The sequence below is a fragment of the Rhinolophus sinicus genome, chromosome 2 (assembly GCF_057876585.1).
Source record: "Rhinolophus sinicus isolate RSI-liver-muscle chromosome 2, RSI-T2T, whole genome shotgun sequence".
NCBI classification, from domain to species: Eukaryota; Metazoa; Chordata; class Mammalia; order Chiroptera; family Rhinolophidae; genus Rhinolophus; species Rhinolophus sinicus.
This window is the reverse complement of record NC_142502.1, coordinates 168,364,408-168,382,569: the sequence shown is the minus strand read 5'-3', so window position 1 is coordinate 168,382,569 and position 18,162 is coordinate 168,364,408. Positions and strand designations below refer to the sequence as shown.

The 18,162-nt window shown below is 39.2% G+C and overlaps 1 protein-coding gene across 15 annotated transcripts in view; it reads left to right on the top strand.

Annotated features, from left to right (window-relative positions):
- Nucleotides 1-18,162, top strand: part of LTBP1 (latent transforming growth factor beta binding protein 1) — a 353,132-nt gene that overhangs the window by 257,583 nt on the left and 77,387 nt on the right. For all 15 annotated transcript variants that reach the window (XM_019741724.3, XM_019741760.3, XM_074331884.2 and 12 more), the window contains 3 exons: nt 4,927-5,049; nt 11,023-11,145; nt 13,746-13,868. In XM_019741724.3, the coding sequence (XP_019597283.3) occupies nt 4,927-5,049; nt 11,023-11,145; nt 13,746-13,868 (369 nt within the window). The remainder of the gene's footprint in view (nt 1-4,926; nt 5,050-11,022; nt 11,146-13,745; nt 13,869-18,162) is intronic.

Sequence of the window (18,162 nt, the reverse complement as noted above, 5' to 3'; positions counted from 1 at the left end):
ATATGGTCCAGCAGGTCTTATTTTTGGGGAAACACAGTAATAAGGAAAATAAAAGTTCATAGAATGGAGAGATCTTTGTGGGCTGGAATCGTCCCTTGCAAGGAGCAATACTAATGGCTCATGGATTCTAGAGTCTTCAGATGTCAGACTTGCACCATAGATAGCCCCATTTGAATTTTGCTGAAAGACAAATGTTCTTTTGGAAAGGTAAGAAGCCAGTGATTTGGTGGGATTAGTGTATTAATTTTCTGAGGTTGTCCCGGGCTCTTTATCTTGGATGTACGTAGTGTTGGCTGTTTTCCAGTTTGGGAAAGCAGTGATGAGTCTTTGAGGAATGTATAACATATTTTTGTAGGCAGCTCTGTTACTGCATATTTTAGCTTGGTCGGAATTGATGAGGGGCTAAGACCCTGAATATTTACTATACCTCACGTGCAGTGAAGGCTGTTTCATCACATTGGCCTAAACAGCATCTATCTCTCCTTTTGCCATGCTCGCTTCTCTGTCAAATATGTTCTCTCATCATCTATAGTATAAAAGACTATGTGTGAAGAATAGTTGGGGGACAGTTGAACTAGTGGCATATTTGGGGCAAGAAGTAATCCTGTATTTTTATATAGCTATAGTGATAGAATCAGATGTTTTCTTCCTGTGTCAAATGGTGCTCATTCATTGAAACCTGTGTCGGTCACTAAGGAATTAAATGAGGCTGAATGGAATCTGTCACAGTGTTGACAGATTCGTGTGCTTGAAAGTACAGGAAGTAGTGAAGGCAAATTGTTCTTCTGGAACCAATCCCAGCCCACCTCAAGTTGCTGAGAAGTGAAATGGAAGAGGGGTGGCAGCACAGCCTTGGGCTGACTTGTGTGAGGTCAGCCATTGAATCCCCTCTCTCTGCCTTAGAGGTCAAGCCAGGGAGGGGCTTCCGGCCCTCTCGTGTGTTCCCAAGATATTAGGAAGGGCAATTTCAAAAGGGTTCCTGACCCAGATGAATTCCACCCCAAGACCATGAGAAAGCTGGCAGGTGGGATTCCTGGCCAGCTGGGAGTCATCTTTGTGAAATTGTGGAGAAGCGAACATTGCCCCAGAGCTGGAGAGAGGTTAATGTCCTCATTTCCCACCAAAGAGGACAGATGGTGGGATTTGGGAACTAACGAATGACCACAGCACTTCATGTTGATCTTGACAAAGAACTGTGGACTACAGGGTTCAAGTGATGAGGTGACACATTTTTAAAAGGCAGTGATGATCGTAAGAATCATTAGGATTCATTAAGGACCAATCATTCCTGGATGTCTTAACTGCCTCTTCTGATAGAGTTAGTACAGTAGTGGTACAGAAAATTCTATACATGTGGCATTTCTAGTTTTCAACAAGGCACGTGTTAGAGTCTATCGGTATTATAGATGAGAAGGATCAATTTGGATTGGGTGATAGTATAGTGAGGTAGATTCATAAGCTTTGGAACTTATCATATCCACAAAGTGCTGGCCTCATATGCATTACCCTGGCAACTTCCTTACTGTGGGAGGTTTTAATTAATTCATTGAATGGCAAATGCCAAGTTATGTCCCAAGAGTTTGGAAGCCATTTTTCTGTGTATGCAGTGTTTTTCATGATGTTCCCCTTTTAAAGTGAATATATATACATTGTAAGAATTTGGGTACTATGACTCTTCTATAAGACCATAATCTTAGAGTAAGATGAGTTTTGAACTCCAATAGAGAAAACCAAAAACATAACCATTTCCCTCTGCTGCAGGGAGTAAGGGGCTGTGAGTGATGGATAGTGAGGCGTGTAGGGACCACCTTGTTTCCCAAGGGTTGATCCTCCCAAGGGTTGGGGCCCGCCCATCTACCAGGACCACTCAGGGCCCCACAAGTTTGTATCCTTGATGAAACTGAAGAACACTGGAAACCAGTGAAGATTTTTAAAATAGAGGAGCAACACCGTTGATCGAATTTGTATTTTAGAAAGATTACTTGGCTGCAGGTTGAATAATGGGTTAGAAGAGAGTAAAACTTGAAGTAGAGAAACAAATTAAAAGACTGTGGCATGGCAGTAACCCTGGAGAGAGAGAATGGTAATATAGGAATGAAATAAAGTGGGTGTATGTGAGAGGTATATGGAAGGTAGAATTGATGTGACTTGGTAATAAATTGAATGGGGTGAAAGAGTAAGAAATCTAGAAAGATGATGCCCCAGTTTCTGACAAGAATTTGAGTGGGTAGTGGTACCATATATTGACATGGGAGACAGCATAAAGAGAAGGCAGCGGGAAAGGTCAGTTTGGGCTGAGAAGACTCAGAGATGCCAAGAGGACATCAAATCGAGATGTTTGACCGAGTAGGTGTAGGGATCTGCAGTTTAGGAGGTAGGTCTGGGCTAAAGATAAAACACTATGTTTATTTCACTTATCTTGTATCTACCAAGTGAGGCCGTGCTCTAGACACTTCCATTCTCTATAGAGACCCTTTTTGAAATTGACGTATAGTTGACATATAATGTTATATCAGTTTCATGTGTATAATATAATGATTCAATATTTGTATGCATTGCAAAATACCACCATATGTCGAGTTAACAGCAGTCACTATACATAGCTATAGATGTGTTTTTCTTGTGATGAGGACTTTAAAGATCTACTCTGTCAGCAACCTTCAAATATGCAATATAGTATTATAATTATAATCACCACTCTGTACATTACATCCTCATGACTTATTTGTACCTTTTGACCCCAAATAGAGATTCTTTAGTGATACCTTCCTATATAGTTACTTCCTTAAGCATAAAAACCCCATTAAGGCTAAATACTCATTCAATTCCAGCTGGTGTATCTACATGTAAATGATTGACTTCATAGGATTCTGGTTCCATGCAATTATGTCTGTAATAAAAGAAGAAACACCTCAGTCTGCCCTAGATATTTCAAGGCATTCTGCTTCATTGTTAACCATGGTAGTAGCCTGGTAAAATAGAACTGTGCTAAGTGTGTCATGAATAGTAACTCCCTATGTCTGTTGATTAGAGAAAATATGGTCTTAAATTGATTTTGCTATTGCATTCTGCAGCCCTATAAGTTACATGGCCTACTTCATGAATAATTAGAGAGCAATCCATATGTTTTTCAACTTGTTCACGTTTTGGAAACCAAACCAGATACTAGACATGACCTTCTCATGTTGCTGTCAGAGATGTGCATGCTGAGTGTCTAGGCCCCTTCTGTCCTGTGATTTACTTGGGCTCCAGTATTTGGAGGCTTCTTTCCAGTTGTTTGCTTTCCATGTTGACGAAAATGGAGTCCCACAACCAAAGGAAGGATGGATAATCAGTCAGTCTGGAAGCACTGTTTTTGTTGTCATGGCGTAAAGGTCAGTTCACCATAATTAGTGATTCTGAGAAAGTTGGGTAGGGGACCTAGGCAGGGCCAGTGGCTTGGCTGTTCTCAATATGCATATGGAACACACTCCCACACATACAGACACCCTGTGCCTTATTTTGTTTATACTTTATTTCTGAATTCTATTATAAGAAAAGTAGAATCCACTTGTAATGAAATGCAGTGCAAAGGAATGCAATCTGAGCTCTGGATTGCTCGCCAAAACTGGATCTCTGTTGCGCATGTGTCCATGACTCTGCTTATTAACATTAAGAGGGGAGGAAGCTGTACTGCTTTTGTGGTGAGCACTGGGGAATGAAATGGATGCAATCAGGAGCCGTTTCCTCCGTATTGTTTCTCTGCATTATGATTAAGATGCTTTAAGTTATGGATTGCTTCCAAAATTAAGCCTAAATTATCATGCTGTGTATTTATAGCACGTTGTGGGTTGTTTTTCCTCTAAGTTTTTGGTTATTCATGTCTCCCCCTGCCACATGCAGTGGACTTACCCAGGGCATTCAAATGGGGCACAAAATTGAGTTAACAATGCTCCCATATGCGTGAATGAATGTTTGTTGAATGGAATGAAATCAATGAACATTTAGATGATTATTTTCTGTATAAATGCCACGTTAGCAAATAACAAAAACAAATATAAACTCATACATTCTCTCTCTACTGTCACTCTACTTAACTTTGTGAGGGAAACTCACAGTCAGGTTGGAAGGATGGGTTTGGGCTTTGGAGTTAATGCTAAGTGGATTCAAATCTCAGAGCCACCATTTTCTAGCTGTGTGGCCTTGAACAAGCTATGGAACTTTTCTATGTCTCAGTTCCTTTCTCCATAAAATGGTTAGCTCCTCTGGATTTTGTTAGTGAGATAATATATGTAAAGCCTTTGGTGCCTGCGTGCAGCTAAGTTGTTGATAAAATTAGCTGTTGTTGTTATTCTGTCTACTTTGTCAGCCTGTACCCTACATTCAAACTGCCCAAATAGGCTTATGTTTGAACCCTAGATTGGTTTTTATGATACTGATTCAATGCCATCTTCGAACATTTTATTAGAAGTTTCTTTTCACCTTTCTGTTACGCATTTTCTTATAGTTTCTCTGGGTCATGAGTCCTGTCTTTTGCTTGTGAGAATCCTCCCATCCTGTTGAACTCACCAGTTCCCCAGGTAGACCTCAAAACATCTTTGCTTTCTTGGAGTATTTTATTTTGCAGGGGATGCTGCTCTCTTTCCCTCTCTCCCTCACAACAAGCCTTCCATTGAAATCACTCATAGAGCATGTTTGAGTCCTTTTTTAGTTACTTTTCAGAAAAAGTCAGTTAAGGCACTAAGTGAAGGCATAGAACCATCGTACATGCAGCTCACACCTGAGTTTCTTGTCTTCCTGACGGATAATTTGAAAGCTTATCTCAAAGAAGATCCGCTCTTTCCATTTCTAATTAAATTCAGCTTTATTCATGTTAGATTTCTTTTTTCTGTCCTCATCTGTTTGTTTGTTTGTTTTTTCCCTTCCCGTTATGCAACATTCTTCAAGATGTGGATGAGTGCCTGGAACCAAAGGTCTGCACAAATGGTACTTGCTCCAACCTGGAAGGTTCCTACATGTGTTCGTGTCACCGGGGCTATACCCCAACTCCAGACCACAAGCACTGTAAAGGTAACTACTGTGATCAAATTTCCATTTTCATTTGAACTTCCGTTAAGAATATGTGAGAGTGTAACTAGCCTTAGAAAAGGGACCATGCTACCTGTCATTTATTTTGACTGAGCTACTCAGGGCATATGTTGGTTGGCATCTTTGAAAGTGGCTCCTCATTGTGGTTAAATACAGACCAGATCTATTTATATAAAGGGGGACATGTATTTATACAGGGCATCTACAAACCATAGATCTATTTAAATTTTTCTCATTATGTAAATAATATATGCAATTGCACAGTTCTGTGAATATACTAAAAACACTGATTTGTACACTTTAAACAGGTGAGTTGCATGGTATGTGAATTATACCCCAGTGAAATTGCTATTAAAAAATCCTGTAGTCATTGTAGAAAATTTAGCAAACACAAAAAGGTAAAAAAGATAACGTAACAATATCATAATCGCATTCATAGATATTTCTATCTCATGGATATTTTCTGTAATTATGTTCTGTGTACAATTCTGAATCCTCCTTTTTTGTCACTTAATAATGTATGTAAGCATTTTGCATCTCATTAATAATGCTTTTCAAAATTATTTTAAAGTCTGCATAACATTCCAATGTGTTGCTCTATCACTAATTTTTTAGGATTCTTTCTTTATTCACAAAAGTGGAATTATAGATAAGATGTACTGAATTTTTTTACTATTTTAATAGAACACTAATTTCTAATTTTTAAAATATATACTGTAAGAGGTTTAATATTTTTAATGCTTATCTCCTTTAATAATTTCCTAAACACTTCTAATTATTAAACATTTATTTTTTAATAAATAATATAACAATATAATTATTAAATTATATATTATAACTTCTGTTGAACATTAAACATTTATATTAACCTTTTCCCATTTATCAGATTTTTAAGTCAAAGTATATGAACAGTTTATATATAATATATATAAGCCTATGTACATGTGTATACATATTACATATACCTTTTTTTCTGGTATATTTCTGTAATTTGCCCAAGGTTTCCCTAATTTTTATGTAGTTCTTTTTTTAAAAGAAGTTTTAATTATTTTTCTAGTCAAATCTATGGATTGTTTTCTTTTGCTTTCTTCCACTGCTTTAATACATAAAAGCATGCTATTTCAAAGGGAAAAAGAGAGGAAGTAAGTAAAAATTTTCTCTCCTAAGTAAGTGTTTCAATGTAAGTGAAGAATCTAAGATAATGATTAATTTCTCACTGGGGTAGGCAAGCAGTAAACGGATACCCTACTATCCTATAAAACTGTATCATCTCCCAGCAGCAGTAGGGAATTCATAGACGTCTAAATTTTGTGCCTTCTTTCATACAACAGAATACCATACCAGCCAATCCCAGTGGAGCATATAAACTAGACCCACCTCCCTTTTCTCCTGGCCTTTCCCTCCTGGCTTTCCCACATCCACAGCTTTCCCATGAACCCCTTAAGCCAGGCATCTGAAACCAAGTTAAACATGAGAATAATCTGAAAGGTATTATTTCTTCCCTCTCACACACTGGGTTAATGGTGGATGAAGATCTCACGCATTAAAAGTCATTGTTCATCTTTATTTGATGGCTTTGTCTAGTTTATTGTCATATCCTGTCATGTATCTTCTTGCTTTCAAATCTGCCTGTGTCTTTTCACGGGCTTATTCGTTATAACATATGTAATCTGTCTTACCCTTCATATTACAAATTTATTTGTCACTACGCTTTCTTCAACTTGTATCCTCTAACCCTTCCAAGTCAATGTCACAACTAACCCGTGACTGTTCTGGGCTTATTTTGACCCACGCTCTTATGCGTGATTATCCTGCCTTGCACACTCATCTTGTTCCTCACTGCTCACCAGAACCGTGGTTCTTCAGTAGTTCGCCATGCAAACTTGGATAAATAATCTCAGATTTTCAGATCTCATGACATCCCTAAAATATGGGGATTGGACTCTGTAGACGGATCATGCTCAGAGTAAACACATGTTGAATGAATGACTCTTTACCACTGTCTTACCCTTGGCCTTTTCCATCCCAGCTGAGGCTGCCCCTCTCTAATAGGTCTCTCTGGCACCCCAGAATTCACACCATCAGTTAATGCCAACCCTAGGAACCCTCCTGTTTTTCAGTCTATGAGGCATTATGCTGGGTGGCTGCAGAAGCTTCTCTTCAGCCTTCCTTTCTTTCCTCTCTGGTGTATGAAGGAACCAACATGTTCCAGGTATTGTTTTCAACTGCAGAGGTTACTGAGTGGCTATAAGCTCTCCCAAGAACTTCTACTCCTTGGACGAGATGCAAATCTGCAACAGATAATTAAGTACCAAGTGATGAAGGTTAACGTCATCAGTGATGTCAGGTGAATGTCATGTACCCCTGACAGTGTGAGAACTAGGTTACTCTGCTATTCCTTCCAAAAGCCCATAACTCCAGTCTAATCATGAGGAAAACATCAGATAAATCCAGACAGGGGACATTCTATGGGATTCTGGCCCATTCCCTCAAGACAAAACAAGAAACACAAGGAAAGACTGATTAAGGAAACAAGACACCTAAATATAATGTGGTACCCTGAATTGGATTCTGGAAGAGAATGATGACACGAATGGAAAATCTGGTGATATTCAAATAAAATCCAGTGTTTACTAAAACAAAACAGAAAAAACACACACAAAACAGTACATAAGATTCTAGCTTGGACACTCAGAAGCTGTGTAAGATAAGTTTGCTGACTTTGCTAAGCCCTACCTGCTCATTTACAAAAAGGCAGCAATAATGGTACCCACTAAGGTTGACGTGAGCATTATGTGAGATAATACAGGAACAGATTATACGTGGCGAATGAGATAATGCAGGGGCAGAGCATAACACATTGTAGTTGATGGGGTAGATAATGATGTTATTCGCCAAATTATAGGCATGTACAAAATTCTGTTAAAGCCAAGAACCATGTGACTAATTCTGCTTGCGTGCTTCTGAGAAAGCTTCACAGAGGTGTTGCCATTTGAACTTGGTCTTAAAATATTGACTACAAAGGGGAGAAAAACTTAGTAGGGAGAGGAAACATCACATGTCAAAGCTTGGAGAGGTGGGAGAGGGCTAGTATCCCCATTTGCCATTTCACCTTGCCCTCTGCTCTGATTCTCATGGTATTTTTCCATTGCAGCCGGGGATATAGTTAGGCTGCATCCTCATCTTCTGCTTTAAAACCTACATACTGTGTTTCCCCGAAAAGAAGACCTAGCCTGACCATCAGCTCTAATGGGTCTTTTGGAGCAAAAATTAATATAAGACCTGGTCTTATATTATATGAGACCCATTATATTATATTTTATATTATATTATATTATATCCGGTCTTATAAAATAAGACCTGGTCTTATATTAATTTTTGCTCCAAAAGATGCATGAGAGCTGATATCTGGCTAGGTCTTATTTTTGGGGAAACACAGCATACATGAACTGTTTTCTTACTCCCCAAGCAAAGACCTTCCTTTTTACAATAATAAATTATATAACATCCTCTTTCTTTAATTATTTCATAATCTTTCCCAAACCACATCGGCTCACAGATGTTGAATTCTTCCTTGATTGTAAATCTGTCCCTTTTCCAACATTCTAGCAACTCTGCCAATTGCCCCTTGTTGATAGTCCTAAATATTGACATTGTTCTCACCTCACTAAATGTACTGACAACCTTTTTCAAGTTGTAAATACATTATATCATATATTAATGTTAATTCATTACTATGTATTTGTGTCTTTTCTGTGTCTTTGTATCTCTTTGCATCTGTACATTTTAGCTCTGTATTTGTAAGTAATTACAGATAGTCTCTAACTCTGAGCTAGACTTGTCATAGTAATATGTGCAAAAAGTCCCTTAAAGAAATATCTTCCACAGAGAATAATATTTTCCATTCATCTCTCTTGGAACAAAAGAGAGAAGACATTTGTCCTACGCGCCTGTTTTATTGGAAAGCTTTCTTCTGTCCTTCATCCAAAAAGAAAAAAAAAAAATGTCTTTATATCTGTAGAATTAAACTGCCTCTGTTCCCCTTGGTTGTTTTAAATATCCAAAGATCACCTTATTCAAGATAACTGGGTTGCTTCAAGTTATTCCAAATGTGTATGTCATTACTTATAATGAATTACTTCTGACAGTCTTCCCAATATAAATGAGTAGCTTATGTAAGATGTCTGGCTTATCCTGACAGTACTTGGAATGGAGGGTATATTCTTGCAGCAGACATCTTCACATGGGAATGCTTAATTTGTCATCGTCTTTGAGAAAGTCAAAGAGAGTCCAAGGCACTAACAATGTCGTCAGACATTACATGAGGTCCAACCAGCTACGAGCTGTTGTTGATCTACAGTTCTTGAACCGAAAGATCTCAAGTATTTTATAGGATGTGCTGAAAGAAAATACGGTGTAGGCTGCTCTTTGCTGTCGACCACTCCTAAAACTGATAGAGTGTGTTGGAAAGGCATAAAATAATTCTTAAGATGAAATTCAGCTTGCTTATTAAATTTCTCTATTGGCAATCAATAGTTGGCAGCCAGGACTTATTTATAAATAAAAGGGATTAATAACACAATAAGTGAAACAAAAGTTTCTTGTAAACTAATTTGTGTATAAAATTAAATAAGAAACAAGTTCCTGAACTCTGATTACATTGATAGTTTGTGAGGTTTTTCAGGAAACATGGGATAACCCAAGACCTTGCTTATATCAGGATAAAATTCAAAAGATTAATGTCTCATGAGAGGTTAAGAAATTCAACTTTGCTCAGGAAATAAGTAATTGTCAATAATACTTGAGGGGAAGAACTGTGGAGTTAATTGAGTTCTCCTGGGGAAAACTTTTAGATCCATTTTAAAGAAGATATTTTTAGAAGAAAACAGTAGTCAGACATTGATCATTAGGACATGGGTTCCTTAAAACAAATTCTACTGTTTTTAGATTAGGGCTCTTCTTTCCCTCTCTGAGTATAGGGCTGATGAGTTTTCATCTGTTCAGGACAGAATTATGTAATTATTTCAGACCAACATCATGACCAAATAAAAACATTTAGAAAACTACTTCTACCACAAGTGTTCTCAAGTTATTGATGAGGCCAGTCCTTTTTTTCATGTATATAAATATGTATTTATACAAATACATTTTTTCTAGAGCATTTATAAAAATTATATCCTTTCTTGATCAATAGCTTTGTTTAATCAAGGCATTTAAAAAAATTCTCACCACTTTCTTTTTTGACATTCTAGAAGCCATCATAATGATTACCACCATTTCACTTGGCTTTCCTTGTTCCTTTGAATATAGGTTCAGTGTCTTTTAACACAAGTATTTGACCTTACACTTTTACAGCTTCAAAATACAGCAGAAATGTCCATTTCTCTCCATAACTGCCTGCATTCTGGTTTTGTCTTTTTAATTCTTGGTAGAGCCTGCGTTCTGCCTCCTTTCATGAAACTCTACAGGTCTACAAACTGATGGATTGTCATTATTTTGTGCTTATGGTTCTCTCTGAAATATTTCATATTATATTTCTGCTATATCCAAAGTATGAGAGAGATGGCACAAGGCTTGGTGTTATATTAAAAAGTAGCTTTAACTTGCTCATAAATTTATCATCTATTTGTAGCTGTTTCCGTTCCACAGTTCAGCATATTGAGGTTAATAGGAGGAACACTGGGGGGCTGCATCATACTACAGTTTATTGTGTCGCATCTAGGATGTGCTATTATTTTTGTAATCATAACTCCAGAATGCATTGTAGAGAGCACTACAGTTTCCTGGTTTGTCCCTTTTTCTTTGTCTATAAAATTTGGTTGTTGTTGTTGTGGGTCATACCTCAAAAGGCCAGCCTGGAAAGGGAGGGCTTTGATTTATGTTCTCAAAGTTGAGCTAAAGGGGGTCTCTAGATATGACCTAATGTAAAACAATTGCTATTGTTTGTGTTTACAGATATTGATGAATGTCAGCAAGGGAATCTCTGCATAAATGGACAGTGCAAAAACACCGAGGGCTCCTTCAGGTGTACCTGTGGGCAGGGGTACCAGTTGTCAGCAGCGAAAGACCAGTGTGAAGGTAGGAGTGTGGCAGCGTGAGCGACTGGGATTTTAATTTAAGACATCTGGCCTGAAAAATTGTGCATTCAGTAAAGTGTGTCTTTGAGAAACTACATAGATGATTGCTTTACAGTGCCAGAAAGCAAGGGACTTAAACTTTGGTCAAGAAAGTCAATAAAACAGGATAGAAAAAGCTTAACTTGGAAAAATATGGTGTTAGTTATCAGTGGCCATCCACTGATTCATATGAGGAAGAAAAATTATGGCTTCCCATAATTCCTTACTACAGAAAATCAAGTCTATTAAATTCATTGGGAAGTTTTACATACTAAGATTTCAGGAATTAGGTCATTATATCAGCCTGATATTGTGCCGTGAAATGTTATTGACCTTAGCTTTTGTGTGTATTTAGCTTTAAAAGTTTTGTTCCTTTTAAAAAATATATCACTAAAGACAACTTATCAGCAAGACTGAAATAAATAGTGTTCCCCTTATATTCAGGGGTAAAGTTGTGAAATATGTCCTGTTCTTACAGATGATAGGATTTTGGACTTCATTGGGGTTAACCTTAGACTTTAAAAAATTTTTATTTAACTTCATACAAAATTACTTTACATACCAATAAATATATGCTTCTTGAGCTTCAAGGTATTATGTATCGCCTGTGACAAGCACAACTGTCCGTAGTTCCTGAAAAGAAATGTCATTTATCTAAGAACAGAATACATACTGTATAAGATCAGTGTCATGCCGGGTGTCATGCGGGATCTCAGTTCCCGCTTCCCACACTAGAACGCAGGATATGGTGAGGCCAAAAAGGAACACCCATGGAGCCATAGATAGGGGAGTCATACCACTATATTCTCGCTGGCGGCTGGGTTGGAGACACAGGAAGCAGGAGCCACACGATCAGCAACCTGCCGTCCACTCTCTCTCTGCAACCTCTTGCTAGCTGCAATCTGCCGTGTTAACTGCAATCCGCGCTTGCTAGCTCAGCCACCATCTTCTTGATAGCCCCCATTTGCTGCTAGCATAGCCACGGCAGTTATATTAATGGCCAGTGGCTCACTGGTTACAGCTGATGGCCAACTAGCCACAGCTGATGGCCATCCAATCACAGTTGATGGCCATTTACTACCTAAGCCAGCACCTTTCTACGTGAGGCCAAGAGCCTGGAAACTGCACTCCTGGCTCTGTCCCCACAATCAGTTTTATTATAAGGAAATATATCAGTATTTATACATAAACTTTGAATATTTAGTGAGTAAAGTGGTCTCCTGAGATGGTGTCATAAGAGAGACAATATATGATGGTACTACAAAGTTATCTACCAATATTGTCATAACCTTCCCCAATTATCCCTTTCTAGAATACAGAAATACCTAGTCTCAAACTGGAGAATGTTAGAACACACACAAGCACAGTCTTCTACACAGATAAATTAAGTAATTGGTTCTAGATTCTATGAGTGCCTCTCAAAGTTTTATACTTTTAGGACTCCTGACCTCAGTTAGCTAAGCATTTATCAAATGCTTGCCATGCAGAGAAAACTACGATGAATATATAATGCAAGAAGAGGTCTACACATGACGTAAGAAAGCTGTAATATTCACAGTCCTTTCTTTTGAAGAGCCTGTGATATCACTACCAAAGAAAAGTCAGAAACATGCAGAACCACTCACCCCATTATTAGTAGGGGCAAACCAATTTTAGGTGGGAAATGCTGTGAAAACACAAACGGATGTAATCCGAGTTGGGGAGAGCAATGGTGCGGGGTCCCTGTAGAAACTGATGTTTGTGTTTACTCCCAGAATTATGTTGCCAGAAGGAGATAAATATACTCGAATGTTATGAACAAAGTCTGTTAACAAACATGAACTGAATGCCCGCCAATTGTAAAACACTAAGCCATCTCAGAAGTGAGAGAGGCTGTTGCAGACATTGTCCCTGCCCACAGGAAACTTACAAACCCAGGGATACGTGGGTTAAGGAAGAGAGAGCCATTGGCAATATAGACATCACATGGGCTGAGAGGAGGGAATGGCCATTAGAATTGGCCAAAAAATCATTGTTATATAGAGAGATGGAATCGGAAGCCTGGTGAATATGGAACTGAAGGGTAAATGAGTGAAAAAGAAATAATGTGTATGCGATGATCAGGGGTCAGAGTTAAGGGTCCGAGAGTAAATGAATATGTGGTACTCTTTTCCAATACAATTTCATTTACAGTAGTAGGCGCTGGGCTGTAGCGTACTGACCCCTGCATTAGACTATAATAGGCCTACGTACTTTTAAACTCAGAGCGTCATAGTAGAATCTATGGAGGAAATCTAAGAAGTCTAGTGGAAGCTTACAGATGACAGCAAAGTGTTTGCTACTCATCAGTGAACAGAGGGATAAATATGTACAGGTTCTAAACATGATTAAAATTTTAAATTCATCTGGATTTTTCCCTACCAGGGGGTTAATGACTTCACAAGAGGACAGTTTAATTCACATGATGAAAAATCTAATCTCAGTTAATTATGACCAAGATAGTTGATAGACTTCCTTTGCATGAATGACAAAGTATTTTTAAAGCACCATTTCTACAGTTGCTTTTTCCTCTTTTGCTTATAGATATTGATGAATGCCAGCACCAGCATCTTTGCACTAATGGGCAGTGCAGGAACACAGAGGGCTCCTTCCGCTGTGTTTGTGACCAGGGTTACAGAGCATCCACCCTTGGGGACCATTGTGAAGGTGAGAATTGCTTCCGATTTCAGAATTAGAAATCAGAAATATGCCAGATTCGGGGAAATCTGGGTGTTATCCCAGCCCCTGTCCTTGAGCCCAACCTTTGGACTTCGCAGTTGAATATATTAGGTCTCTGCGAAGTATTTTCCCCACGGTCACACAAATAATGCAAAGAAGGGAGTGAAATCCAGGTTTTCTTTGCGTTGCTTGGAACTGTTTTTTTAGAAGAATTGTGCCAGCGAAAGGGGTAAAGAACAGTTTAACTTTTCTCAGCTGTAGATGGTTTGCCCTGGGTGTGGAGTTCAGAACTGTAACACCTGATTTATGCAGGCCCAGCATCCAGATGTTCCACATAAGTCAATCCAAGTTAATTTTCCAGATAACTGGAATGTTTTTAAGAGCCAAACTTTAATTCGGTTTTGAGCTTTTTGCATAAAATATTTCTAAAAGACATCCCATGTATACAGTATTTTGCAGTTGTTAACCACTTTATCTCTCTCTATTTTTCATTTTTACAATTTTCGAGGACATTTTATTTTTTTAAATTAATTTAAATTTATTGGGGTGACATTGGTTAATATATTTGTCATGCGGGGCGGCCTGCGGGGTCTCTGGTCCTGCTCGGCACATAAGAACACAGGACATGGTGAGACCAAAAAGGAACACCCCCGGAGACATAGATGGGGGAGTCATACCATTATATTCTCGCTGGTGGCATCCACCTCTCTGCAGTCCGCAATCCATACTCTGCCGCTTGCTAGCTCAGCCACCATTTTCTTGCCAGCCCCCATTTTTTTGCTAGCTTAGCCACGGCAGTTATATTAGTGGCCAATGGCTCACTGGTTACTGCTGACGGCCAACTAGCCACAGCTGATGGCCATCCAATCACAGTTGATGGCCATTTACTACCTGAGCCAGCACCTTTCCACGTGAGGCCAAGAGCCTGGAAACTGCACTCCTGGCTCTGTCCCCACAACATTCTATCAGTTGCAAGTGTACAATTCTATAATACATCTTTTGTATGTCGTATTGTGTGCTCATCACCCAAAGTCTAGTCTCCTTCTGTCCCATATGTTTGGCCCCCTGTTGGTAACCACTTTCCCTACCTGCCATGGTTTAGAACCTCTCTCAGGTGGTCAGGGCTGCTGAGCCAGTCTGTTACCCGTCTGTCACTCTCTCTGTTTTCAGTATCCACCCAGGTAACAGTTTTTTTCCTTGTTACTGCATTTGGACCCTGTCAGTCGTGAAATCAGAAATGTGAACATGGCAGGTCTGTGCCCCACTTGGAGAGTTAGAGTACTACAGTACATGAACTATCTAGTGATTGGTTTTGTGACCCATAGTTCCATGGCCCTAGCTACTTTTTCATTTCCCAGTTGGTTGGGAAAGATCCATTGTCCATTACAGCCTCCTACTTTTCTGACCAGAGAACTCAGCACAAGCAACTACAACCCTTCTCAAGGGCAATGCTGGCAGTTTCAGGAGCCATAAAGTGTACGTTATCGTAGAATCAGTCAGTAGTCTTCTAGGATTTTTTCCTAAGGTTGTAATGGTCTTCAAAGGGCTAATAACACCTGTGAAAAGTTGTAATCAACATACGTATTGGAAAACAGGCAAATGGGCGGATCAGTGGTAAATCAATATAATAAAATTTGTGTGAAAAATCATGTTTGAGGAACCCTGTCACATATGGGTAAATGTTAATGATCCAACACAGTGGCATTCCAAAGTGGGAAAGGCAGTCTTGTTGGGAGGAGCCAGTCATGGAAGAACCTGCTGTGGCAAGGCCCAGGTAAGGCGCTGAGAGCCCTCTGCCCTAAATCTGTCCTAGCCACGCAGTGACCATGTCGTTGATTAAGTCCTCCTTAGAGGGCATGGTCCTCTATTTTGGCTGTTTTAATGTGCAACCATCTTATCAGAAGTTCAAGAGTTTTATTCTGTTAACATCCATTGCATGAAAAGCCAAACAAAACCATTGTAGCCAACTTGCTCGCCATTATTCATATGTATGTTTATAAGGTACTGTTATGTTCCATGAGAAAGCTTCTAGTGGAGTATATAATTGGCCCCTTTTTCACAAGGTCAGTAGGGCTAATTTCCCTACTGTTCTAGGTTATAAATAGGCCTGGAGTCCATCCAGCTAAGTCAGCGCTCCCTTGAAACTGTATTCGCACTTCAGCTGGCTAATGTGCAAGGAGTACTGTTTCTGACCCTCCCTAGTGGTATTTAGCTGTAATTAGCCGCACTGTGACTGTTCACATGCTTCTCACAGCTGTGGGGAGAAGAGCCATCTTTTTTGTTGGCTTTTATATTTACATGTGTAACTTGCCTCTAATAACTCTGGCAAAGATCTTGTTTTCTTACAGTGTTATCCTGCAATCCTGCCACTGGCCTTCTCTTAGAGTCATAACATAACCCAAGAGTGATGTTCATTTCTGTGTGCTACTTACTCCAGCGTGCTCAGTAGCCACTTAGTCTGTGACAACGGGGTTACCTCAGGTTGTCCTGGTTATTAGAAGTCTAGACATCTCCACCTTCCAAGGCTCTGTCTCTGACTTGTTCCCCTTCCAGGCACAATCTCTAATTCCATGACTATTTTGGCACCTTCCCCAGCCCCTCACTGTGGTTGCTCCCGGCTAATCCCTTGCAAATCCTGAGAAAAATATTCCTGATTGGCTCTGTCTTCCTGTGGCCCTTCTGTTTCGGTCATTTCTTTGTGGACCAAGTCAAAAAAGGTGGAAAGAAGTAATAGTATTTCTTCCCTTGTCAGAATCATTCATTTATACTTTTTGTTCAACAAATATTTATTGAGTGCTAAATATGTCCCAGGCACTGCTGTAATAAGCACAAAGCATAATGTAATAAACCAAAATCAGAAATGCCTGCCCTCCCAGAGCTTACATTTTAGTGAGGGAGATAACAACATGATAAGTAAGTAAGATATTAGGTTGGTGCAAAAGTAATTGCAGTTTTTGCAATTATTTTTAACCTAAACCGCAATTACTTTTGCACCAACCTAATACATAGTTTCTTAAATTGCAATGTTTGGGAGAAAAATACAAGGGGGTGTATATAGGGAGTGCTGAGGGAAGGAGGATAGTGATTTTAAATGAGATGGCAAGCAGAGGCTTCCCTGAAATGATGACACGTGATTGTTTCCGGGAAGAGCATTTTGTTCAAAAGAAGAGCAGGTGCAAAGGCCCAGAGGAGCAGGCTTTGTGGAAGACATTAGGTGCTCGACTTGGGCAGTTTAAATTTGTGATGCCCATAATGAGTATTCAAATGAAAATATCTGAAAGGCAATTGGACCTGTGCATTTGGAATTCAGGGGAGAGTTCTGGGCTGGGAGATACAGGCATAGAGACAGTGTTTAAAGCCATGAAATTGGAAGAAATCACCAAGGGAGTTAGGGTAGTTACTCCCTTGGTGAGAGCAGTCCTAAGACTGAGTCCTTGGCCTTCAACATTGAGAAGTGAGGAGATGGGTGAGAATCAGCAAGGGGGATTGAGGAAGAGGCAAGTGGGGAAGGAGGAACACCAGAATCCAAGAGAAGACAGTGTCTCAAAGAGGAGAGAGTGGTGAACTGTGTCAAGCATGGCTGCTGGGCAAAATGAGGACCAAAAATCGACCATGGGATTTGAGCAAAATGGAGGTCATTGGTGACTTTGACAAACTGAGTCTCAGTGGAGGGCTTACCAAGATTGACTGTTGTCTTAATGCCTGTTTTCCAACTCCTAGAAGGAACCCATCTTTTACACCACCCTCCGTGGAAGTGCTTGCCAGTCCCATGTTACGCTCTTTTCATATTCAACCTCCCTTCCTTCCTTCCTTCCTTCCTTCCTTCCTTCCTTCCTTCCTTCCTTCCTTCCTTCTTTCCTTCCTTTCTTCCTCCCTTCCTTCCTTCTTTCTTTCTCTTTTTTCTTTTCTTTTGTTTTTGCTTTTGAAAATAGATGTCTTGCAAAAATTTTTTAAACTAAATCAGACTCTAACAATGCACTGAGTTTTAAAGTCTATACAATTATTTATAAACACTTAATACTTATTTTTCCTCACATATGTTATTTCTCCTGGATTTTGGAAAATAAATGAAAATAAAATTATTTTAAAGTAGTGTCAACAAAGCTGATGTGCATCTATAATGCTGAGGCAAACATTTAAGGGAGGGGAGTGCTTCCGTTGTTGCTGAAATTCAAATTCTCAGGATTCTCCTTGATCTTTTTTGAATTGAGGTTTTCACATACTGTTAATAATCAAATATGCTTCTTTGTATTTGATCATCTCAGTTTCCTGCAAAGCAAAG